This window comes from Ambystoma mexicanum, chromosome 2q (assembly GCF_040938575.1).
Source record: "Ambystoma mexicanum isolate Mex_15411 chromosome 2q, UKY_AmexF1_1, whole genome shotgun sequence".
Lineage (NCBI taxonomy): Eukaryota > Metazoa > Chordata > Amphibia > Caudata > Ambystomatidae > Ambystoma > Ambystoma mexicanum.
Window position 1 is genome coordinate 1,136,199,993 of NC_090924.1, and position 24,703 is coordinate 1,136,224,695.

The 24,703-nt window shown below is 49.1% G+C and overlaps 1 protein-coding gene across 4 annotated transcripts in view; it reads left to right on the forward strand.

Moving 5' to 3' along the window:
* Positions 1-24,703, forward strand: part of SNX13 (sorting nexin 13) — a 2,094,218-nt gene that overhangs the window by 1,896,905 nt on the left and 172,610 nt on the right. For all 4 annotated transcript variants that reach the window (XM_069648499.1, XM_069648500.1, XM_069648501.1 and 1 more), the window contains one exon: positions 19,158-19,226. In XM_069648499.1, coding sequence (XP_069504600.1) covers positions 19,158-19,226 — 69 coding nt within the window. The remainder of the gene's footprint in view (positions 1-19,157; positions 19,227-24,703) is intronic.

Consider the following 24,703-nt stretch of genomic DNA (forward strand, 5'->3'; position numbering starts at 1 on the left):
AAGTCTTTCCCAATGATAATTGTCCGCATCCTTAATAATGTCTTTCTTTTCCCCAATAGGTGTTGAAGATGGCTCTGCTGAGTCGCGTTGCTGACAGCGTACCCACGCAGTGTTAGAAAAGAATGAAGCAGACCCCACTAGAAGGTAATTAGGGTTTCTAAATGAAACGCAAGGCTTAGGTTTTGCGCGGCCAAGCGTTAAATGTTTATGCGGTTTGTAACCTTGTGCTGTCTTTATTTCTTGCAGGGATGGCCTGGCATCGGAAAATGGAGAACGGCTATCCGGGAAGCTGTTCGCGGCTGCGAGATGGAAGAACCGCGAGGATGCCTGACGAGAAGAAGACTTCTGCGTGAATGAAGACTCTGACAGGTGAGGAAGAGGCGCCCAACAGAAGATTGATTCGAGGAGACAGGTAAGGTGCGCGCTGGATATACTGGCGTGATAGCTCGTAGTACTTTAAGCAGTGTTATGGCTGGCTTCAGGTAAGGTGCGCGCTGCGGATGCCGGATCGAGGTTGGATGCGCTCCGGGCGATGGTATAGCTGGATCCAGGTAAGGTACGTGTTGAAGATGTACAGCTGCAATCAGGTAGGTGCGCGCTGAAGATGTGAAGCTGGAACCAGAAGATGCAGAGCTGGTGACAGGTAAGAGCTTCGGGCAGCGGTAAGCGTTACGCTGCATACAGCAGATTAACGCAAAGCCTCAACATGCGGGTGGGGCCGGATAAAATAGTCTGGCTCTAGCCACTGCCCTTTAGCTCTACTTTGTGGCACCACCTCACCACTCCCATAGATGATTGCACGTGCCTTCCAATGCTTTCTAATGGCCACGCCGGCCTGGATACACATGCCTTGGACCCAAGGGGTGCAGAGCACACTCTCTAATGAGCCTGGCACCAGAGGCGCCAGGACAGGGTCCATTTGGACCCTTTGAAAGGAGGAAATAAGGGCCCTTGGTTAGTGGCCATGACACTGCAGCTCCGGGTGGTCTTTAGGATCCAGACCTCCAACATAGGGAAGCGATTCTTCCAGCTCTGTTTCACCAGTAGCTGATTCACCATTCTCTGGTTGTTCCTCACCCTCAGCTGGTGGAGGGGTCACAAGTGTGACCTTGGACTGTCCTCTCGGGGATGTCTTTGTCCTTTGAGTAGGGGTGAGATCTTTCTTCTTTCCTGAGACCTTGGGTTTCCTCCTTTGTCTCTGACTTAGACTTAGAAGTGTGTTCTTCCTGTGGACTGGAAGTTATAGGAATCTCTGTAACTTCCCCTTGAGAGTCATCTAAAGTTGCCTCTCTGGCCAATCTAGTCTGCTCTTGCTTCCTTTTACTGGGAGTCCTGGGGGTGCTTGATACAACTCCAAGAGTTTTAAGTCATTCCCCAACAGGACTCTCCCAGGCACCTCACTTTGTACACTGACCGGTATTCTTAGTCATATGGATGAGAGCTGGTAGTGTAGGAATCATCTGGAGTGGGCCTCCAGCAAGTTTAGTGGAAGCCTTAGGTGCCTTAGCAACATCCTCAGGCGCCTTAGCAACATCCTCAGGCTTGAAGAAAGTTCCATCCACTATTGTAATGCTGGCCCCAGTGTCTCTAATGGCAGGGGTCTCCTGTCCATTCACAAGCACACTGTCCTTGTAATATTCTTTGGTATTGTCTGGAATAGAGTTATACACATCTACATTCTGCTGTTCACACAGACCCAGGGATACGAAAGAAACACTGGCTGGGAACTTCAGCCAACACTTGAAAGTTACCACTTGCCATATAAACTTCTTCCTCCGGGATGAAGGCTAAGGAGGCGGTGTGGACCCCTGAAGGTTTACCCTTGCATTTGGGATCCCCTTTTATATGGTCAGTTGACCCACAAGCATAACATTTACCAAATATACTTTGGAATGGGGGCTTCTGCTGACCTCCATCTGGTTTAGCACCAGAGGTTTCACTAGACTGACCTGGTGCTTACCCTTTTTCTGTTTGTGGCCCTCTTTTGGGTGGTTGGAATTTGAATGATCTTTTTCATCTTTCTTGTGCTGCTTCCCCTCATCCTTTTTGTAAGTGGCCCCAGAATCCTTGTGAGTGGCCCTGTTGGCAGCCCACAAGTCAGCAGCCTTTGCAAACCTTTTGGGATCAATCTCTTTCGAGTCAGCCAAGTGCTGTCTCAGCTGCTGTCTCAGGTCAGGAGAGCAGGCATCAAAAATAGATTCTAATAAAAATAGATTTCTCATTACTTCAAAGGAGTTCACTCTGAAACCCTTAACCCAACCATATAAATTTTTCAAACATTCACAAACCCAGGTAGCTCAAGGGGTACCATCAGTCTCTTTGAGGGTCCTAAACCTTTTAATGTACTGGGAAGGAGTTTTCCCATTCTGTCTATCAAAGCCAGCTTCACATTCTCATACTCGTGTCTTTCAAGTTCACCCACATCCATTACAACAGCAGTTGCAACCTGGGAAAGCCTAGACAAAAGCCAAGGAATCAGCTGATTCCCTGTGAGACCCTGAATCCCATGATTGTATTCAAAGGAACCCAACCAATCCAAAATATCAAGTTTCACATCATACATATTCACTGCTTCTTTCGGCAGGCGAGGCCTCTTGGGACTGGAAGACCTAGAGGAATCTGGGAGGGAAACATTTTCAAGAGACAATCTTTTCATTTCAAGAGCATGTTGCATTTCCAATTCCCTGAGCTTGATGTCCTGATGTTTGGCTTCAGCTTGAGCTTGCAACCTTTTAAATTCCAATGCAAGTCTCATTTTCTCAAGAGACGCACATTCTGGACTCAGTGTTGGACATTGTGGGGTCCCAGTGGACATGGCTTGAGGCAAAAGGGCATGCTGAAGCAAAGAGGGGCTATTATCCTGGGACTCCTCTACCTCCTCTGACTCTTCTAAGACATTAGAGTGAGACTCTATCATCCTCATTATCAATTTCCACATTTCCTTGGTTAGTAGGTGTGGCAGGCCTATTACCCAAACTTTGTTTTAATTCCTTTTACAGGGAGATTCCTGACTTTACACATTTCTTTCAGTTGATCTCCGGTTAAAATGATCAGGGCTTCCTGGCTGAAATTATCCATATTTGGCATGTTATAATTGCTATTTTGATTGAGCTTAGCCTTGTGGAGGTTTAGTTGTACACAAGCAAAGTAAAATAGTAAATGTAACACCTCTACAATAGATCCTCGCCGCCTTCCACCAGTGTTAGGCAAGATTGTATGCAGTACCATGTGGGAGACTGCATCAGCCCTGTCCTCTTGGCAATAGTTAACCCAACCTTTGGTATAAGCATGTACTACACAAGTTGGTAGAGTGACTGAGCAGCCAAGCTTATCTCGAGGGGTCAATGTTAGCTGTAGGGTTGCAACATAGAGTTTCACTGCGCAAGTATCCAAATAAAAGTTATACTCAAGGTTTCTTGATTAAACTATTATTTATTTGTCAGCTTGAATAAACCTTCTTTAGAAGGGAGCAACTATGTAACACAAAAATATACTCCAATAAATATACTCAGTTTCAATAAATCAGTAGATACCCATTTGGGATAACACACAGACACTTCCTACTGTTAGGCAGAAACCTGTGCAGTTCCCTTTGGGAACACTGCAAAAGATTTAGGACTACAGGTGTTAGCAGTAAACCCACTTGGTAGCAGTCTGTACCACCCAGATTTACCTGGTAGCTGTGGCTGAGCAGTCAGACTTCTCTCAAGAAGAGTTAGGCAGTATGCAAAGTATACACAATAGGCACTCAGATGCAACAATACAAGCAAACACTGACCAGAGCTTTGGTATCAAAGTATATAATTATTTATTTAACAGCACACTGTTTGAAACACTCCAGCACTCTTATCGTAACACACTCTAAACACAGTTACTATTATAATATATACGACCCTTATTCCTTATCAGATAAGTCTTAGTTAACACCACTTATTTTCATACAGAGGTGAGTGCTTAACTATAGATGGCACTCCAACAAGTTCATGAAGAAGGGAGGGAAAAAGACAGACTATGGGAAGGTACACCACTCTAAGCTTTAGGAACACTATTAGCAAGATATAAGAGCAAAAGTCACTTGTGAGCCAAAGTCCATAGGCTGGGCCCACTCTTAGAGAGAGCAGAGCACAAATGCGCCAAAGATCACACAGTTACACTAGGCTTAGAAAGTCTTGCAGCGAGTTCGAAAAGAGTTTAGAGAGGCTCAGAAAAGTTTAGCCAGGGTGTCCCAGGCTAACCCAGGTTCGAAAGCCGGGGGCTAAATCTACGCCGTACAGTCGGTGGCAAGGGAAGCCGGGTTGGGACACGGTACCTTAAGTGGGAACGATCCTCCAGCAGTGGCAGTTGTTCCTGGCAGCGGGTGCAAGTCTCGTCGTCGTCCAGGGGAAGAGAAGATCTCGACTTGGAGGAAAGATGAAGGTCGTTGCACTGCCAGGGAAGAAACCAGCCGCAGAGTTTTCCGGTTAAAGGTGTTACCCTTTAATTCGCGGTCGTGGTAAAACATGGTATCCCGGTTGCCGGGGTGCTTGGCACAGGCAAGGCGGCCACGAGATACGTCGGGAAGGCGAAAAGACGGTGAAACTGGTTATCCCCACCAGTCAAAGGAAGAAGACTCTCCGGCGGGAGATCTCCTCTGTCGTTGGGAAAAGTGGTGAGACGGTCTAGCAGTGCTCCACCGGCGGTGTCGTCGTGGCAGGTCGGCTCAGCTTCTCCCTCGTCGGATTCTTAGGTCCTGTGGCGACTTCTGAAGTTCCAGTCCCCAAAGCCCTGCTTTTATGCAGAAAACCCCCATTCACTCAGCCTAGCTGTCACTTAAACATGCTAAGTGGTGAGCCGGCCGGCTCACCACTTGGGCCAATCAGGACGGAGTGCGACTTGAGTTACCTAGGCAACTCAGTCCAGGGTGCCTAAATCCCCCTCCACCCCTCCTAAGTACCCCAGACAGAGTGGCACCACTTTGGAGGGCTTCTGTGGAGAAACCCGCCAAAAAAGTGGAACAAAGGGCTCGACTTGGGTTGGAGTCACAGAAGAGAACACAAACGCCATTTTAGAACCGAGTTTTGGCAAAAAATACCAACCGGAGAATTAATATTATTTAAATAAACCGGCAGTATGTTCGAGGCTATCGTAATTAAATAAATAAAGATAGTAGCCTCGAACAATGGGAAAATCCCATAGAGAAATATTCGCGGTTGAATATAAAAAGTAGTATCCACTGCCACCAGCCAAAACTCGATCAGGGGGGACGGAGACGTGCCCCCTCGACTAACAGTCCCCTGGGCAATCGAATTGCCCCAGCCAGTACGTCCACAATATGATGGTTTGTACTGGTTCTGTTCAGAATTTAAGACTAGTAAAGTTAATGGTGACTTTACAGACCCTGGGAGACAGTAGTCAGTCCCAGGGTATGGAGTCTATACTGGGGAGTCACTATGACACCCCTGTGTTACTGCACTGAGGGTGCTGTGTAACACACATCACAAAAACACATGAAGCCCTATGGAGTAAAATACCCCATAGCCCATTAAACACATCTAGAGTCAAAGAAACACACTCAAATCATGTCCAAGAGTGAGGGTAAAAGGGTCTCACTCTAGGCAGGAGAAAAAAATAAACCCCAAAAATCCAGCAAAGCTGCTGGGGGACTCACTAGGTTAGGAAATTCAGCCTAAACAGAGAATTCTCCCTAACACCTACACCCTGAGGTAACTTAAATAACCAGGACACTGGGGACAGTGATATATCACTGGTGCATTTAAAGCAATACTGAGCTTGTTGTCAAAAAAGGAAAAGATTAGAGGGAGAAACAATGGTTAACAAGTATGTCAGAATGGTAAGTACTTTTGAACCCCCCCCCCCCAATGCAATGTAGATTAACTCTTTCCCAGCTACACAACTAAAGAATGTGTGACTTTTTGGAGGGACAGATCAAAAACACAAAGTCAGAGGTTAGAGTCCATCAGGGAGCCAGGACAGCCAATGTCAAGTTAGCAAAGTCTAGGAGAGCTGAAGTTCTTCTTGAAGGTAAGTAAAAAGTCTTGTACAATGTTATAGAGTTTTAGTTGAAAAAGAAATCACAGTTGGGCCACAAACTGGGAGGCTTGTGATGGCCAAAGCTGCAAGCAACTCTGCAAGAGATAAAAAAGGCAAGTCTCAACTGAGAGCTAGCAAGTTACACAGTAAGAAGTAAGTACCCCTTAGTTTACAGTACCTTAGGTCTGAAGAAATTGGTTCCAGCTGTCTTCTGTTCCTGTTGTAGTATGGCAGATCCTGTTTTCCTGGCCTCAGTCGTGGGGACAAGAGGGAGGATGTCTGGGGACTCCTACACTACTGTGTGAAGGTCGGCGGCAGCAATGGGCAAACTTCAGATCAGCGGCCATTTGCTGTTTCAGCTTCTCGCGAATAGCACCACTGCGGTTCTCAGACACTTGGTGGACTTTTATTACTTCTGGGGTCCAACACTCTGTTGAGGTGTGCCAGGCTTGGTCAGTCCTGCTTCATGGGAGGCCGGAGGATCTTCCTGGAGCTTGGGTCCGACTTAAATGAGCACCTAAGGGTGCTTTACTGCAAATGCAATTGCAGCCAAGATACAAAGTAAACCACTGCCACCAGCCATTAATTGTAGAAATGGTAATATAAAATGTTGCATGAGAAACTAGATACTAAGTAACCCCTCCAGCACCCTATTGTGCTGGGTCTAGAAATTTACAAATGTAAGTAAAGTCAATTTCACTTCATTGCTCTTGGAAACAGTAGTTTAACCAAGGGAAGGTATTTAAACCTTTGGGAAATCTGAAAGTCTTCCCTCTGGCACTGCATTGAAGGTGCTGTGTATCACATGTAAAAAGATGATGCCTATGGAGTTTGTCAGACTCCAAAACCAAAAGAAACACAGTCAAAATCACAGAAAAATACACGAGAGAGTGAGAAAAAGGTCTTATACTCTCCAGGATAAAAATTAAAAGTCCTAAAGTCCAGCAGAAGAGCTGGGGGTCTCTAAGGTAGAAGGGAATTAGTGCATTTCTGACAATTCTCCCTAACAGCCCTGCATGTAGGACTACATAAATAACATTGGATGGAATATATTTCGAGCAAGCCAATGCAGTCATTGTTATTGATATATGTATTAAATGGGAAAGAGAACTTGTGGATTCAGTGCCAACAAATTTGACAGTGAAATCCACAATAGAAAATATTGTAGGGTAAAGATGATACATGTCTAGACTTCAAATTTCAGTAGGATGGACACCTGTCTGTTTCACAACAGCAGGCTTTGCCAGTCTATCTAGTCGTTAAGGCTTGTGACACGGATATTCAGTCTTCATATCCAATACTCTAATTCTAATGAATTACTTCATCCCTTAGATTCCTCATTTTGGGAATGTATTCTCAGGGATACGTCTGGCTTTAGAAATGTTTTCAGACGTTGATGAGAAGATTGGGGGATGCAACGTCATGCATCATTGGTAGTGTATATTTTGGTTGCACTCTATGACCTCAGTTTCTTTTGTCCACACTCTAAGCACAATGCCTCCGGAATGCCACTGGCTCTTAACAATTTAACTGTGCAATGCTTAATCCCTTGAAGGCCTCGGGCCTGAATCCCTGCATGGTTTGTGTGAGGTACATATCAGACCCTAAAAGATGCGTCTAGAATACGTGGCAAAGGTCTCAACACTGGGGACTGCAGGCACAGTCAGTCCATTAACCCCAAGGCCTTCTGGGAACCTGCCAGTAAGCTTTTTACCATCTAAAGTGAAGGAGAGATTAGTTGGATCCTGAAAGGGCTGTCTGTTATCTCTCGGACCATGGATGTCAGGAAAGACTGCTAGCTGTTTGCTGGTTATGCTACGGCCTCGGTAGGCAGGGCTATTACTATGCAGGTCCCGTCTAGTTGGATGGTTCTCTGCATTTGACTGTTGCAATCTGGCCAAAAGGAAGTGCCTGATAGTCTTCAGGCCTACTCTGCCAGAGGCCTGGCACTTACCTCTCTGCTGCAGAGGGTTATCCCTGTTTTAACCTCTGCCAGGTGGGTACGTGGGCATACTTGCATACATTTGCCAAGCATTGCTCTCTGGGATCCCTGTTTTGTCAGGATGCCCGCTTTGTTTGTGCAGTAATTGTTATGATGTAGATGGTGGTGTCTGCTTCTCTTCTCTCCTCCAGGTTTTGTACTGCTTTGGGAGTCTTGTCTAAAATGAGGAATAGGTGGGAGAAAGGTAGGAGTGTTTCTAGGTATGGAATAAATCCTTCACTTCGTTAATGCTGTGATTGTAAGGACTTGGGGCTAGCTAGCCTTTCGGTTGTAACCCCTAAGCTTATATCCAGGGCTATAATCAAAAGTCCTAGGGTTATAGCCCCACAGCACCCCAGCAGTGCCTTGGAGAAAGGAATCCATTAGAACAAATTACCTTTCACTAATGTTCTTTCTGATGTATTCATCCTTCTCCAGCATGGGGTCTGGCATGGATTCACATGCTCATGAATATTCCCCGTCGTCAGGCTGGGAATCCTCGGTAAAGAAAAAACCAGTATCAGTTTCGTTTCTGATCTGTCTTTCGTAGTAGTAACCAATCACTGATCTCTGCGTCATACTGACCACAGCCAATGACTGCCCTCTACCTAAGCCCCGCCTCTGGCAGCCATCTTCAGATTTTTACCGCACGTTCAAGTGTTGGGATCCTCGTGCTATTGCTCTCGAGCGTTAGTGCTATTTTTTTCACGTTTTTTCTCAAAAACTTCGTTTTTTCGGTCAAAAAGAGCCTCAAGCTCCACCGTTTCTTCATCCGATCAACGGGGACCCGTGTCGGATTCGTCTACGCCCCTCAAGGGTGAAGATTTCGTCGAGCCACGCTTTTGGAGGACTCCAGAAGTTTCCCAGGCCCATCTCGGCATGGCCCAGGAGAAGGGAAGCTCAACGCCCGGAAAGCTGTTCAGGGTCTGCCCTGGATGCCAGCTTCAGAATGTCTTTAAGGAGGACGAACACTCCTTTTGTCTTTACTGCCTACATGAGGACAAGACACACGTGGAGAAGGACTGTGCGTTTTGCGGCAATATGTCGGAGCGGACCATGAAGGACCGCCATCAACGTCTCGCCAACTGGCTGGAAGGGAAGAGCCCGTCACGCGAGAAGAAGAGGAAGAAATCCGAGCGGTCTTCTAAGACCTTTGAGGACGCCCCGGCGACGGGGGTCCAACACAAGGCCAAGCACCGCGAGTCTGCTGGCACCGGGAGTGCCGAACGGTCGGGTTCTACGGGCGCCAGGCAGGGCGCATCCTCGCTGGCACTATCCGGCCAAGGCCTCTATCGAGACAGTCGCGGCGGCCCTGGCTCAGCCTGTGGAGGCTACACCAGTGGTGGCGACCTCGGGGCTCAGAGTCTCCCTGCCACCGCGGAGGGAGTCCTCTTTTATGCCCATTGACAGGACCCCCGTGAAACCTCCGACGGAGAAGAAAAAGGGGGGGGCAGGAGGTCGTCGTGGATTCGGCCTCAACCTCTGAGGAAGAGCTGATCGAGGTCTTAAGCCACGGCGTTGGCGTGGAAGAAGACCAGCCCGTCGGGAGGGATCCCGACGTAGGAGACGACGATAACGTCGAGGGTGCCGACGGGGCCCCTGACCGCCCGTCGGACTCCCCTCAACCAGCGCCGCAAGACAACTCGGCGGCCATTTTGTTGGCTATACAGTCCTTATGCTCGGAGATAAGGACGAGACTGCCGTTACCACCAGCGGAGGAACCGCTCCCGACGGGGGACCCGGAGCCAGGCCCTTCTGGGAGCCCTCGACCTAAGAGAAGGAGGATTCATCCTCCACCTCCTTTTGAGCCATTGCGCCCTGTTCAGCCCTCCTCCCCGTCGACGACTCGTGGGGATGATACGGGGACTGACACGGCCGCGACGGGTACGGACGACGAGGTTTACGACGGGGATCTGCTGTCGTCACCTCCCACCCGGGCTTCCCCGCCCGACGAGATTGGATCGTTTCATTCCATGATCGCCAGGGCATCCGAGCTCTTCCAGCTCTGCCCGGAAGAGAAGAAGAAAGAAGGTTTCCTTTATCAACGGCGCGAGGCCAAGAGGAAGACGGTCCTCTCCGTGCCTCTACTGGACGATATTTGGGATGAGGGACTCGCCCTCCTCAAGAACCCATCCACGACGCCGGCTAGAAGGGATCGGTACGAGAAGAAGTACCGGGTCCCGGACGCGGCCCCCTTGTGCCTCCGGGCACAGCCGACCCCGGGCTCCGTCGTCTCCGCGGCGGCCAGGAAGAAAGCGGGGGGGTGCGGCCTCGTCATCGACTTCCCCGCCGGACGGCGAGGGAAAGAAATTGGATACGATGGGACGCAGGGTCATCTCGTCTGCAGCGACGATGATTAAGGCGGCCAACGCCTTGGCTATCGTAGCCCGCTACGACAGGGAGCTGTGGTACAAACTGGCCCCCCTGCTAGACTTCCTACCGGACGACAAGAGGGCGGATGCCCTAGAGATCTTGCAGGAAGGAGAGGTGGCGTCGGACCACGCCATTACGATTGCGACGGACATCGCTGACACTGGATTTCGCCAGTTGGGCAACGGCGTGTGCCTTAGGCGGCGTGGATGGCTCAAGGCTACTGACTTCCGTCAAGACGTGCATACCAGAGTCTTGGACATGCCGTTCGAGGGAAACAACCTGTTTGGGAAAACAGTGGACGATTCCCTTCAAGCCATCATAGCAGACACGGAGACGGCCCGGGCTCTTGGGGTTCTCCAGCAACGGCGGCCGCCCTTTCGGAGCGGCAGAGGCAAACAGGGTGCCTCCAAAGGTTCCGGCGACGGATTTTCCACCTACCGTCAAGCGGCCCGTTCGTCGTCGCAGGAAGCTTACAGGGGACGAGGCAAGTCAGGCGGACCCCGCCGTCGTCGCCAAGGAGGTCAAGGCGGCAAAGCCTCGTCGAAGTAGGACTGAACCGGCCGTGGGGTCGGGCCCCCACCGAAGCACCCCGGTGGGAGGCCGGCTGGCGAGCTTCGTCAGCGTGTGGGAGTCCATCTCCACCGACGGTTGGGTGCTGGATGCCCTAGCCCTGGGTCACGCGCTCGAGTTTCAAAAAAGGTGCCCGGGCGTCCCCCCTGTGGCCAGGAAAGAACATCACGACCCTCAACTTCTCTTGGAGGTAAAGGCGATGCTCAGGAAGGGCGCCATCGAGCTCGTCCCAAAGAGGCTTCGGGGCTCCGGAGTTTACTCAAGATACTTCCTCGTGAAGAAGAAGGCGGGAGGATGGCGTCCCATCCTGGACCTACGACGACTGAATAAATACATCAAGGCACAGAAGTTCCGGCTGGTCACCCTCCAACACGTCCTGGGTCAGCTGGAGGAGGGCGATTTCCTGTCGTCGTTGGATTTGGAGGATGCCTACTTCCATATTCCCATCCTAAAGGGACACCGAAGGTTTCTCAGGTTCGTGGTCCAAGGGCGTCACTATCAGTTCAGAGCCCTTCCCTTCGGACTAAGGTCGGCACCCAGGGTGTTCACCAAGTGCCTCGCACCGGTGGCGGCGCAGCTGCGCCGAGAGGGGATCCACGTCTACCCCTACCTGGACGACTGGCTCATCCGAGCCAAGACGAGGGAGCTCGCTGTGGAGCACACGGCAAGAACCGTCCAACTTCTCACAGACCTGGGATTCTCCATAAACTACGCCAAGTCCCACCTGGTGCCCGCGCAAGATGCACTGTTCTGGGAGCGAAGCTCGACACAGTGTCGCTTCTGGCCTCTCCGTCGGAGGAAAGGACGAGGGCCATTCTGGGCAAGGTGCAGCGGATGCTGGTTGCGGACGCGGCCAGAGTGAGGTCCATCAAGTCCCTCCTCGGAATGATGTCTTCTTGCATTTACCTCATCCCACTGTGCAGGCTCCGGATGCGCCCGTTGCAGGAGTTCCTGGACGCGCGCTGGATCCAGACGACGGGCAGCTTCGAGGAGAGGATCACACTCGACGAGAGTTTCCGACGAGCGATCCGGTGATGGGGCACCCGCGCACATCTGACCGCGGGCATGGACTTCCAGACCCCCGGCCACCAGGAGACAGTGACCACGGATGCCTCCCCGGAAGGGTGGGGAGTGCACACTGAAAATCTGCACGCGAGAGGCCTTTGGCTCCCGACGGAGAAGTCCCTCCATATCAACGTCCTGGAGCTCCGTGCAGTGTTTTGGGCCCTCAGGTCTTTCCTTCCGTCCCTCAAGGGCAAGGTGGTGATGATCTTCACCGACAACACCACCACCATGTTCTACATCAGGAAACAGGGCGGAACCAGGTCCCCAGCCCTGTCCAGGGAGGCGCAGGATCTGTGGCATTGGGCCGTCGCCCAAAGGATGTTTCTGGTGCCGTTTCATCTGGCAGGGATAAAAAACACCATCGCCGACTCACTCAGCAGGGAGCTGCGCTCGTGCCACGAGTGGGAACTACGACAGGATCTAGTGGACCGCCCCTTCCGACGGTGGGGCACACCCTAGATCGATCTGTTCGCGACGGCGACAAACTCCAAGTGCCGGAGGTTCGCCAGCAGGTTTCCCCAGCCGAGGAGCATGCATGGGCGATGCTTTCTCGTTCCCCTGGGAGGGCCTGTTTCTATACGTGTTCCCTCCATTGCCATTGCTGATCCGGCTCATCAACCAGCTCAAGAGGTCACGGTGCAGGATGATCCTCGTCGCACCTGCGTGGCCGAGGCAGATATGGTTCCCGGACCTTCTGGACTTGTCAGCGTCCCCGTCAATCAAGCTGCCAGTGGATGCGGATCTGCTCTCCAGGGAAGGAGGCGCCATCCTCCATCACGACCCGAAGTCGCTGAACTTGCAGGCCTGGCTCCTGCAGCGTTAGAGTTTGGAGGATACGACATACCGGCCGACTGCAGAGAGGTTCTTGCAAAGGCCAGGGCGTCCTCAACTCTTAAATGCTACGGACACAAATGGAAGAGGTTCTCTGTCTGGTGCCACGCACAGAAGATTAACCCTCTGCGGATTACGGCTCCCCAAGTACTGCCGTACCTACTGACGCTGGCCACCACCTGATACACCAGAACCACGGGGCGGATGTCTTTGTGGTCTCATCGTCTGGTGAAAGAGTCCATGAAGGGACAGTTCAGATCGTTCCCGCCGGTGAAGGCTCCGGCCCCGGCGTGGGAGCTCAACGTGGTGCTGACCAAGCTCATGGGACCTCCGTTCGAGCCTCTGCACTCGGCTCCGTTGAAGTTCTTGTCGTGGAAAACAGCGTTTCTTGTGGCCATCACCTCCGCACGATGGGTGGGAGAGATCCAGGCCCTTTCCTGCAAGGCCCCGTACTTGACTTTTCACGACACAAGGGTAGTGCTCAGGACGCACCCCTCCTTCATGCCCAAGGTGCCGTCGGACTTCCACCTCAACGAACCCTTGGTGTTGCCTGTTTTCTTCCCGTCGCCTTCGTCGCCGGCTGAAAGGACTTTGCACTCGCTGGATGTGGCTAGAGCGCTGAAGTTCTACGTGGACCGCACAAAGTGTTTTCGGAAGACGTCACAACTCTTTGTGAACTTTGGACCTGTCAATCAGGGGAAGGCTCTCTCGAAGGCTTCCATTTCCAGATGGCTCTCCGGCTGTATCATGTACTGTCATCGGTTGGCAAACCGACTGCTGCCTGGCCGTCCGAGAGCCCATTCCACCAGAGCGATCGCAGCTACCACGGCGTTCCTATCTGGTGTGCCCTTGCTGGACATCTGCAGGGCTGCTACGTGGAGGTCGACGCACACCTTCACGAAATTCTACTGCGTCGATCGGGATTCCAGGGAGGAGTCCAGGGTCGGCCAAGCAGTGCTGTGCAACCTGTTCGCCTAAGGTGAGCCTGGTGAGGAGGTAAGATTTGCTTAATGTTGAGTTTGATGTAATGCTTAATGTTGAGCCTTTGCCACCTCCCGTGGTGGTGCATGTGTGTACTGCTATGTATTCTTTATTCATGAGCATGTGAATCCATGCCAGACCCCATGCTGGAGAAGGAACAAGTTACTTACCTGTAACTGTTGTTCTCCAGCATGGGTCTGGCATGGATTCACATGCGAACCCTCCCGCCTACCCCTCTGCGGCTCTTCACTTGGTCATACTGCCACTTCACGTGCTACCAAATCTGAAGATGGCTGCCAGAGGCGGGGCTTAGGTAGAGGGCAGTCATTGGCTGTGGTCAGTATGACGCAGAGATCATTGATTGGTTACTACTACGAAAGACAGATCAGAAACGAAACTGATACTGGTTTTTTCTTTACCGAGGATTCCCAGCCTGACGACGGGGAATATTCATGAGCATTTGAATCCATGCCAGACCCATGCTGGAGAACAACAGTTACAGGTAAGTAACTTATTCCTTCCTCCCACAGATGTCCTCATTTCCCTCCCAACGTACCCCTCCTGCTGATAGCTTGTACCTCGTTCTGTTTTCAATTCCCTCAGCAGTTGAGTCCGGGTTGTAAAGGTGGAACGAGGTCATGGGACACAACTGACTTCTTATTTACCACCCCTGAATTCCAGGCCAGAGTCAAGTGTGTCCAGTGGAACCCATAGTGGCCCCCCTGATGGCTGAAAACAATTCTAAAGTCATTAATGGTGGAGAATATATACAATATGATTACTCTATGGTAAGAAGGACTAATCCATCAGAAAGAACATTACTGAGAGATAAGTAATTTATTTCTTTACATTCTTGATGGTAGCTCTGTTTGAACCATGCAGTCTAGTTTTCTGTGACTGCATATCCTTAAAATAATGTTTGTCAGTGATCCCTCAGCAAGGGGAGTGAGTGGGCTTGCTACGTTGCCTGTGAAAAACGTTGCACTTGTCCTTTTCCAAGGAGAAGGTCACCAGGAGAGTGAGACTTTCTCTCCTCCCCGTGGCGGTGACGGACACCAATCTCTTCAAGCAGTGCTTCTTTTTTTTACCACCTCCTTCCAAGACTGAGTTGCCTTTCCATAGTGTGGATCCCTTGAGGGTCTTGAGCTTCTATGTCTCGCTGATGAGAAAGTTGAGGAAGGATGGACCTGCATTTGTGTGCCTTGCTGGTGCGTGACCAAAAGCAAGTTAGATTGTCTTTTGCATCTCTGAATGCTACTCCTTGGCTATGAAAGAGATGCTGGTGAGTCTTTGGACTCATTCCAGTAAAGGACTAACCACACCTTATGACTTGCAGAGAGGTTTCAAGAGGTGGGATTGGCTTTGTTGGAAATGTTTGCTGAACATAAACTGTTTGAATTCATTGGCTAATGAGAATGTGCACTTTGGCAGCTCTGTCCTCCAGAATGTTCTGCTGTGGGTTCTGATTCTTCGTTATCCTTACACTATCCCATTATTGCTTTGGGTGTCTTTCAGATAAGAAAGCTAAAGGTATCCATTAGAAAAGCAAATTTCTTACCTTGGGTAATGTTCTTTCTGATGAAATGTGGCATAGGCAGGTCTTGCCCACGGCACAGTCTGCAGTTCAACCCAACAGTCAGTTGTATTCAAACCTGTTCCTGAAAACGTATGAAAGTAAATGTTTTTTTGCAGAACAAAAACATATTAAAGCTTTTTGTGGACCTGCACATTTTCTGCATGTTATGCAAAATGACTAGGTTCCAGGCTGGGTCAAACTGATTTACAAATATGTGACTTTTTCTACACAGGCTCTTATATTGTGTTTGTTATTTGAGTTTTCAGTCTTGAGTAGTACAACCAATTGGGCATATTTTCACATTGTTCTATGACAGGTCTGGAATCCTTGAACCATGATGGCTGTAGACTCACATCGCATTGCATTATTGTTCTTGTAGTCCTGCATTTATACATTGTACTGGAATACATTTCATGTGCAAACAGCAGGCATACAGAACACATTTTGCTGCTGATTACTATTGTGCGATTGAAGAGAAAACGTATACCTATTGCAGAGAGTTCCCTGAGCTACACATCCTTACATGAAGGTGAAGCAAGCCACGAGGGACTGGGTTGATCCGGCCGCTACTCAATGTGCCTCCCAGAGGGAGTGGTAAGGAGGAGGTCCCAACAGCTTTCTGTCTCCCCTTATCAAGTGTCCCACTACTGACTACATCTCACAAGAAGAATTGTAAGTTGCATTTTACAACCAGGGACCTGAGCAAAAGTCATGATGTTAAAAAGCACATGTAGTTTGCAAACCCACAATGTTCGCAAGCCTCAGAGAAACTGAATTCGAAACTTACCTGGAGGAAAGCTAGTGATTGCAACTGCACTGTCCCAGATCGCCGGAACACCGAGCATGGCCTGAGTCTTTGCTGAGCAGAGGATCAGCAGATCAATTTGGAACTGCTCTCTATATGGGTAGAGATTCCCAGGTGGCACTGCAAATCCCAAACAAACTTTAAAGACTTTCAGGTCATCTTCGGCAGCAATGAAAACTATAAAACGATTATCTAATACAAAAGCCCTTCTAATAATAGCCTAATGAGGGAAATCAAGAAGCCCCCTGGAAATAACAAATGGAATTCGAGAGTTCACACCGACAGGGGAACTTGCCCATTAGGGATGAGATTAGGTATCACGCCCTCTTCAAGGAATATAAAAGGAGTGAGGAAATATCAGTTGAGAGGAGAATTCTGGAGGCGGCAGTTGTGTCTAGCGATGCTCCATTGATATAAGGGGAGAAACCCCAAAAAAGTAACCAGCCAAAGAGTGCTGTCTGAAAGAAAACACAGATAATTTGGAGCAAACTCAAAGCGTCTAGGCTGGAAGCAGTCCAGGCAAGGAGATCCTGGTGAGAGAGGATGACCAGGGTGATTTTCATGCAACTCCCAAATCTACTGGGACTTGGAAGGCCAAAGCCTGATGCCGTTACCAGCGCCCCTATGGTAATCGGGGAGAGACTGAACCTGTGGCAGGTGAGTGAAATGTTGGCTACTTGTAAACTGACCCAAATCAGGGGAAGGGGAAAAATACCCATTGCTGTTGAGAATCCTGTGAAAGCCAAAGTCCAGGGTGAGCCTGTTGAAAATCCTGAGGGCGAGCCAAGGTGTTGGATGGGTCTGTTTTAAATCCTGAGAGCTGGCCAAGGCCCAGGAAGGATCTGCTGTGAATCCTAAGAGCACCGAGGTCCTGGCGTCCAAACTGAGCAGTCTAAGCTCTGTGCGAGACCTACTGAAAAGAAGCCCACAAGTGATTGTGTTAGGACGGATGAAAGAAGTCTGAATATGAGAGGATTGTGATGCCTGAATTCTGCCAGATAAGCAAGTGGAAAGCGAAGGGCAAAGGAGCCTGACACAAAGACCAGACTCTGAGTAATTGCTAGAAGAGCCTTCCAGAGGAGCAATTCCGTTTGGTATCATTACAGTAGGGTCAGGCTTTGAATATTAGATCGATAAACCTTTGTTTTCGGCCAATCCTTGCAACATTTAGTGTTAGCATAGGGTAGCCAGGAGCCTAAAAGACTTTTTGAGATGAGGTGTTAGAACATTTTCATTGGCCAACTATTTTGGAACTTTACTTTGCAGATTAGGGAGTCTCAAGGAGAGACAAGGACTTAAAAGGTTAGGTTAAAAATATTTTGGTTTAACTGGAACCAACATGGGTATCGGGCAAGGTTATCGGAAATACACACGTTTAGGTTTATAATCCCTGCACACTGTTTACTCTAGGATAACCCTATTATTTTTTGTTCTCCCTCTAGAACTTGCATGCATTTATCCAACCCTTATTACACCTGGAATGTATCAATAAACACTTGTTGTACCAATTCCTTAAAGTTAGTGTCACATACATCACTGCTTGGCTATACTACACTATGTGTATATGTATGTATGTGCTGGATTTATGTAGCATAAACCCTGCTAGCAAGCAGAGCGTGGTGCAAAAAGAAGAGGAACATTTAGAACTGGCGGAAGGAGTGGGGGCAATTGAGAGGGGCCTAGCTCAGATATACACAGATCTACAGAGATATTTGTAGAACTAACCTGCTTAGGTTTTACTTCTGGCACCATCCTTTCTGCCTTTCATGCTTACACAGTTGATAAAATGAATAATGTTTATTTGGGTAACATTAAATGTTATTTACAATACAATGAAGATAACCTATGAAAAGCTAAAGTTCAACCTGGCTGTGGCAGCGTGCAAAAGAAAACATTATAATTTTCGAATCTTATCTACCTCAGTTTTTGGGGATCCCTGCTTTAGGCCCACGTCTGTAAGATGCAAGTCCACCCTGTAGAAAAATTCTGACTACACCGCTGCTGATAAATACAAGTATTTGTATAGTACTGTATAACCAAATAGACAACAGTGTACTGAACACATAACAGGTTTGTTTTTGTGAATCTCTTTATTTAGTGGTTTCAACACAACGATTAGCTTTGTTATTAAACTTGATGTAACTGTAACGTGTGTGTGAACTGTAAGATCATTTTCATTTTTAACTTTAGTATAGAAAAAACAGTTAAAACATTGAACATTTATATATTCAAACCACCTCCCTGCCGCTCCCAACTATACCCATTTCCCACCATGTATTGTCCCAACCTGCGCAAGTGAAACACATTAAGCGTCTTAGTTATTCTTATTGGCACTGTTCATGTGCCGACAACTTATTTGCATTGCTATGAATATTAATATCACCCCAGAAAGAAAGGACAGGACATTTCAAGGTGGTTTGTCATCTGTTGCTCAGGTTATCTTCATTAGTACATCTTCCCATTGAATCAACACCTCCTGTTCGGTTCGGGTCTAACCAGAATTTCTATCGAGAATAGATCAATCTCGCCAATCATTCTAGATCAAGGGTCCACAGTTTAATACTTGGGCTACTTGCTGTTTTCCATGCCATGGCTATCCTCCCAACAGCTAGTACAAATGCCAGGTTAACCATTTTATCCAGCCCTTTTCTATTTACTAACTCTGGATATAGGCCATGTAAGCAAATCTCTGGCATGTCCAGGACTTGTTCAACTCCTGTGCTTGTCAACATGTGGCAGATCTTCTCCCAGTATAATATTACCACCGGGCATTTCCAGAACATGTTACATATATGAGTCATTTAGTGCACAGAAATGAAAATGCAAACATGTGGAAGTTGTGCTTAACAAAATGATGAAAACGTTACTTTCTGTAAGTTATTGACTGATTAATATGCATGAAATGTTAAATGAGAAGTGTCACATTTATTTTCCTTCAATTTCAGAAAGATTGTTGACCACGTTGAGTGGATGACATCACCTGAACAAGTAGCAGATTACGTTAAACACTTCAGGTAGGTTTGGTGGTGATCATGGGCAGTCAAATCTGGATTGTGTTTTTTGACACTTAGTGTAGAGTGTAGTAACTTGTGCACAGTCAAGTTGAGACTACCTTCGCAAATATGTTGCCTGGTGACCATTTTAATATTTTAGTTCTGGTGTAAATACCAAACTGAATTGAACAGAGTGGGCCTGGGCATGTTGTGCAGTATGGGAAGGCTGAGTGAGGCTTTGGGGATAATTATTCTCCAAAGGAATTGCACTTACAAAATATAGGCTTAATGGTATTTTTTGCAGCATAACCTTTCATTAACCTGATAAAGAGCCATATAATTCATAGGACACCGAGAAGGGGGAAAACACGAGACATTTTACTACTTTGGAGGTCAAGTCTGTGCCAAAATAAGGTCTAATATAAATTGTCAGTCTAAATTACATTTGTTTAAAATACTGTACCAGGATATTTGACTCAAATAACTTTCCCTGTGCTAGACAGGAACCTTTTTGAAAGTAAAATACAATGAGAAATTCTAGTATGCCACTTTGCTGCCGTCATATGATGGGGAATAGCTGCTCTGTACATACAGGGTTCTGCTACTAGCAAGAATATAACTGGAAGACTGGCAGGGGTGCCCATCAGTAGAGCAATGTTTCTTTCATATGACGTGTTTTGACATGACCTACAATTTTGTAAAGTGCAAGTTCAAACAGTGGTATTTTGATGCTGATTAACAGAATAACCAATATTTTATTATTACCCAACTCAATGGAACTCGTTTTATCAACCTCATAAGGATGAAGGGCTGAGTGGACATGAGATGTAACAGAGAGATCAATGCAGCAGCTACTGATCCACAAACCCGGCTTTATGCCGGAATTTCCATATCACCAAGACACTTTACACTCCAACAAATTCATCTTCCTAATATCTGGAAGCTGATGAGGACAATCTTCATAGCCATAAGCTGGCAGATTGTTCAACTTAATGATAATTTCCATCACAATGGCATGAGTGCCTATGATGCTGGGTGGGGAACGTAGTTAGTCCCTCCTAGGGATCTGCACATCTCCAGTATTTATTTTGGCCACTTTTACAATGTAGACATCACCCACCCCTACCTTCCCTGAATGTTTGTGTTTTTGAACCTTGAGAAAGGTGCAAGTGGCAGGTGTCTTTCTCGGACCCACAACCTTGTTGCGTATTGGGCCCTGACATGGATCATGATACCAACCATGCTACAGACACCTGGAATCCTGTCGCAGGTTCTAAAAAAGACCACCAAGACTAGAATAAGGGTGCTGACCCTAATGGGGAGGAGGAAACCCCTGACCTCTCACAACGTGTTTGGTCGTAGGATCGATCTAGCTCCATTTTCACACGACAGGGTAGCTATCAGATACTTGCTAAGAGCCCAGAGAACGTCTTCCCCGCCTGATAACAATGTTGATCAATACACGGCTACAATGGTTTATTTGGGTTTTTTGTGCAGCTTGTGGGGGCTCGAAGCGTGTGTTCCTCCCCAACCCACATATACCTATACAACACTTACACCTCATCAGGTGAGGTGTTAACTCACTCGATCTGCAATATGTTCATTTTAACCTTGCAATGCACTCATTTGTAAAGGGATAGGTAAGAGAACAAAACAGAAAGATGTCATTCAAAGAGAGGCATAAAGCTTAACAGAACACTTTCTCATTAGTTAGCTTCTCCAGCATGGGGTCTGGCATGGATTCACATGCTCATGAATATTCCCTAAACGTCAGGCTGGGAATCTTCGGTAAAAGAAAACAGTTTCACTTTCTCTTGCAAATTGTATTTCTCCTCTAAAACATACTGCCCGAGCCAAGGACTGCTCTCTTCCTAAGCCCTTCCTCTGGCAGCCATCTTCAGATTTTTACCGCACATTCAAGTGTTGGAAGTCCTTGTGTTTTGCTCCATGAGCTTTTCTCTATGAGCTTTTCTACGTTTTTGCTCTTTTTCGAGAAAAAGTACTATTTTTGTCAAAGAGAGCCCGTGTTCTCTTCCTCTCCATCGGTAAACTAGCAGGGATCAGTTTATCTGTGAATTTCAACGCCCCTCAAGGGCAAGGATCGTCGAGTTTCATTGAAGTTTTCAGAAGGCCATCGGGCCTACTGCGCACTCCAGACCATGTCGGAAGAGAAGAAAGAGGGAAGCTCCCTTTTCAAGCTCTGCTCCAGCTGCAGACTGCAGAACGCTTCTACTGTCTCCATCGGAACCACAGAGAAGGAGATTGCGAGATCTGTCTCGGGTTCACTAAGGGAACTATGAAGGATCGTCACAGTACACTGGCGGCGTGGCTCAGCGCCAAGGCCTCTACCCAATGCCCCAAGTAGGGGCATGCCTCAACCACGACTGGCCAGTCCGAAGAGCGGGCTTCCTAGTCTGTGGGGGCCCAAGAAAAGGCCAAGCACTGCGAGTCCGTTTCTTTTGGGTCGCCGCACAAGCGCGTCCTGCGATATGCAGGGCGCGATCTACCTCACCATCCACCTCCTTCTCCAGCCATCAATCCAGCTCCTCCTCCAAGAGGAAATCGGCCAACCCAGCTAAGCTATGGGAGAAGCCTAAGTTGCAAGAGAAGGCTCCAGGCGGCGCAAGACAAATCGTTGACAATCGAGATGGTGGAAACCGCTGTTTCGAAGGCCAAAGGGGCTGACCCTGTCTAGGTAGCCCGACTGCGCCCATAGTCTCCCTACTCCAGAGGCGGGAAGCCTCGGCCAGGGCGCTTGAGAGGACACCGGAAAAGAGAATGTCGTCACTGAGCCTGAATCCGACCCTACAGGATGCAAAAAAAAGGTAGGGGGGCAAGGAGGCCTCAAGGCACGGATGTTTCTTGTTCGGATGAGGAAGACCAGGCGTCCATTCATCATTGACTGAGTCGAGGGCATCCCCACTGGATGAGGTGGGGTCGTTTCATGCCATGATCGCCAGAGCATCCAAGCACTTTCAGCTAACGCCTGAGGAGACCAAAAAGTAAGGTTTCTTTTAGCAGAGGCACGAAGCCAAAAGGAAAACCATCATGGTGGTGCCTCCTGATGTTTGGGAGGAAGGCCTGGCCTTGTTGTGAACCCAGCCACTGCACCGGCCAAGAGGGATAGGCTGGAGAAAAAGTACAGGGTGCTGGAGTCCACACCCAAGTGCCTACGGTTGCAACCATTGCCGGACTCAGTGCTGTCGGCGACTGCGAGGAAGAGGTAGTCTAATCCATAGTCCTTGGTCCCTCTGGACAGTGAGGGGAAGAAGTTGGACGCCTGGGGGAGAAGGGTCATCTACTTTGCGGCATTCAACCATCAAATCGGCCAACGCACTGGTGATCCTGGCCAGGTACGACAGGGGACTGTGGTACTAGCTGGCCCTGATTCTGGAGCTCCGACCAGACGACAAGCGGGTGGAGGTGATCTCCCTCCTCCAGGACCGGGAAATCCCATTGGATCATGCCATCACAGTGGCCCTGGACATCGCTGGCACATGCTTCCGACAGATGGGGAACAGTGTTTGCTTCTGTCGCCAAGGCTGGCTGAAGGCCACAAGTTTCCACCAGCAGTTCCAAATGAGGGTGTTGGACTTGCTCTTTGTCGGGGACAACCTCTTCGGGAAGAAAGTCGACAAGTCTTTATAAGTATAAGCCATCAAGACTGATATGGAGACGGCTCAGGCCCTGGGCTCTCTCCAACAACATTGCTCTTCCTTCCATGCCTCCCACAGAAAGTCCAGAAGGTCCACGGAGGGTATCGGTGGAGACTCCTTGCTGTACCATCAGCCCTCACGTTCATCGACCCAGGAGGCCCAGGCTTTCGGTGGAAGTGGCAAGCGCTGTTGTGGCCCCCCAAGGCGGAACGCAGGCACCGAAGCAAGACTGAACCGGCCGAGATGTCGGGCCCCCATCCTCGCACCCCGGTGGGAGAACGGCTGACTGCATTTGACAGCGAGTGGAAGAAGATTTCCACCGACAAATGGGTGGGCTCAGCTCTTGCAGGAAGCACGGGCCATGCTAGGAAAAGGGGCGATAGAGCTGGTTACACGACGACTCCGGAGTCTACTCCAGATACTTCTTAGTCAAAAAGACGACCGTGGGCTGGAGGCCCATTCTAGACCTTTGGCTTCTCAACAAGTACCAAGTCCCACAAAAATCAGGATGGTCACGTTGCAGCACGTGCTCGGCCAACTGGAGGAAGGAGACTTCTTGACGTCTTTGGATCTGGAAGACATATACTTGTCCCCATCCACAGGAAGCATCGGAAGTCGCTGTGCATCTACCTTATCCGGCTCTGCAGGTTACAGATGCGACCTCTTCAGGAGTTCCTGGACGCTCGCTGGATACAAGTATCCAGAAGCTTTGCAATCAAGATCCCTCTCGACAAGGAGTTTCGTTGGGCAATAAGGTGGTGGGCGTCCAATCCAATGTCTTCGGGCACAGGGTTTCAAGCCTCCCCCTCATACCAGAAGACGGTCACCACAGACTCTTCCCTGGAAGGCTGGGGAGCCCACACCCGACACCTGCACGCCAAAGGCCTGTGACTGCCGGAGAAGAGGTATTTTCTCAATATCCTGAAGCTGCGGGCAGTGTTCTGGGCCGTCAAGTCATTTCTTCCATCCCTGAAGGGCAAGGTGGTGATGATCTTCACAGACAACACCACCACGATTTTCTACCTCAGGAAGTAGGCAGGCACCCGATCCCCAGCGTTCTCCAGATAGACACAGGATTTGTGGCACTGGGCCTTCGACCAAGAGATGTTCCTCATCCCCTTTCACCTGGTGGGAGTCAAGAACATCAATGTTGACTCCCTCAGCAGAGAGTTGCGCTCCTGCCACGAATGGGAACTTCGGCAGGATCAGGTGGACTGCATTTTCATCAAGTGGGGCGACGGCGGAGAACTCCAAATTCCAGAAATCTTCCAGCGTGTTCCACAAGCCGAGGAGCATGGGGGACGCAGTCTCCTTCACATGGGAAGGCCTGTTCCTGTACGTGTTACCTCTGTTACCTCTCCTGCTGCGAGTCATCAATCAACTCAAACAGTGCCGATGCAGGATGATACTCGTCGCCCAGGCGTGGCCAAGGCAGATTTGGTACCGGTACCTTCTCAGCCTGTCAGCGTCGCCTCCGGTCAAGCTGCCAGTGGTCGATGATCTGCTCATCAGAGAAGGAGGCGCAATCCTGCAACACGACCCAGAACCGCTGAACCTGAGGGCTTGGCTCCTGCAGTCCTAGAGTTCGGAGGATGCGAGTTGCTGGAGCACTGCAGGGAGGTCCTTTCCAAGGCCAGAGCGCCATTGACTCTTAAGTGCTACGGGCACAAGTGGAAGTTGCTACTTGCTGCCGGTTGCAGAAGATCATGGAGATGAGGATCACGGCCCTTCAGATTCTTCCATACTTGTTGTCCTTGGCCAATGCGGGCTGGCACATGCCTTTATCAAGGTCCATCTGGCAGCTATCTCCCGCTACACCAGGTCTCCAGGACGATCTTCTCT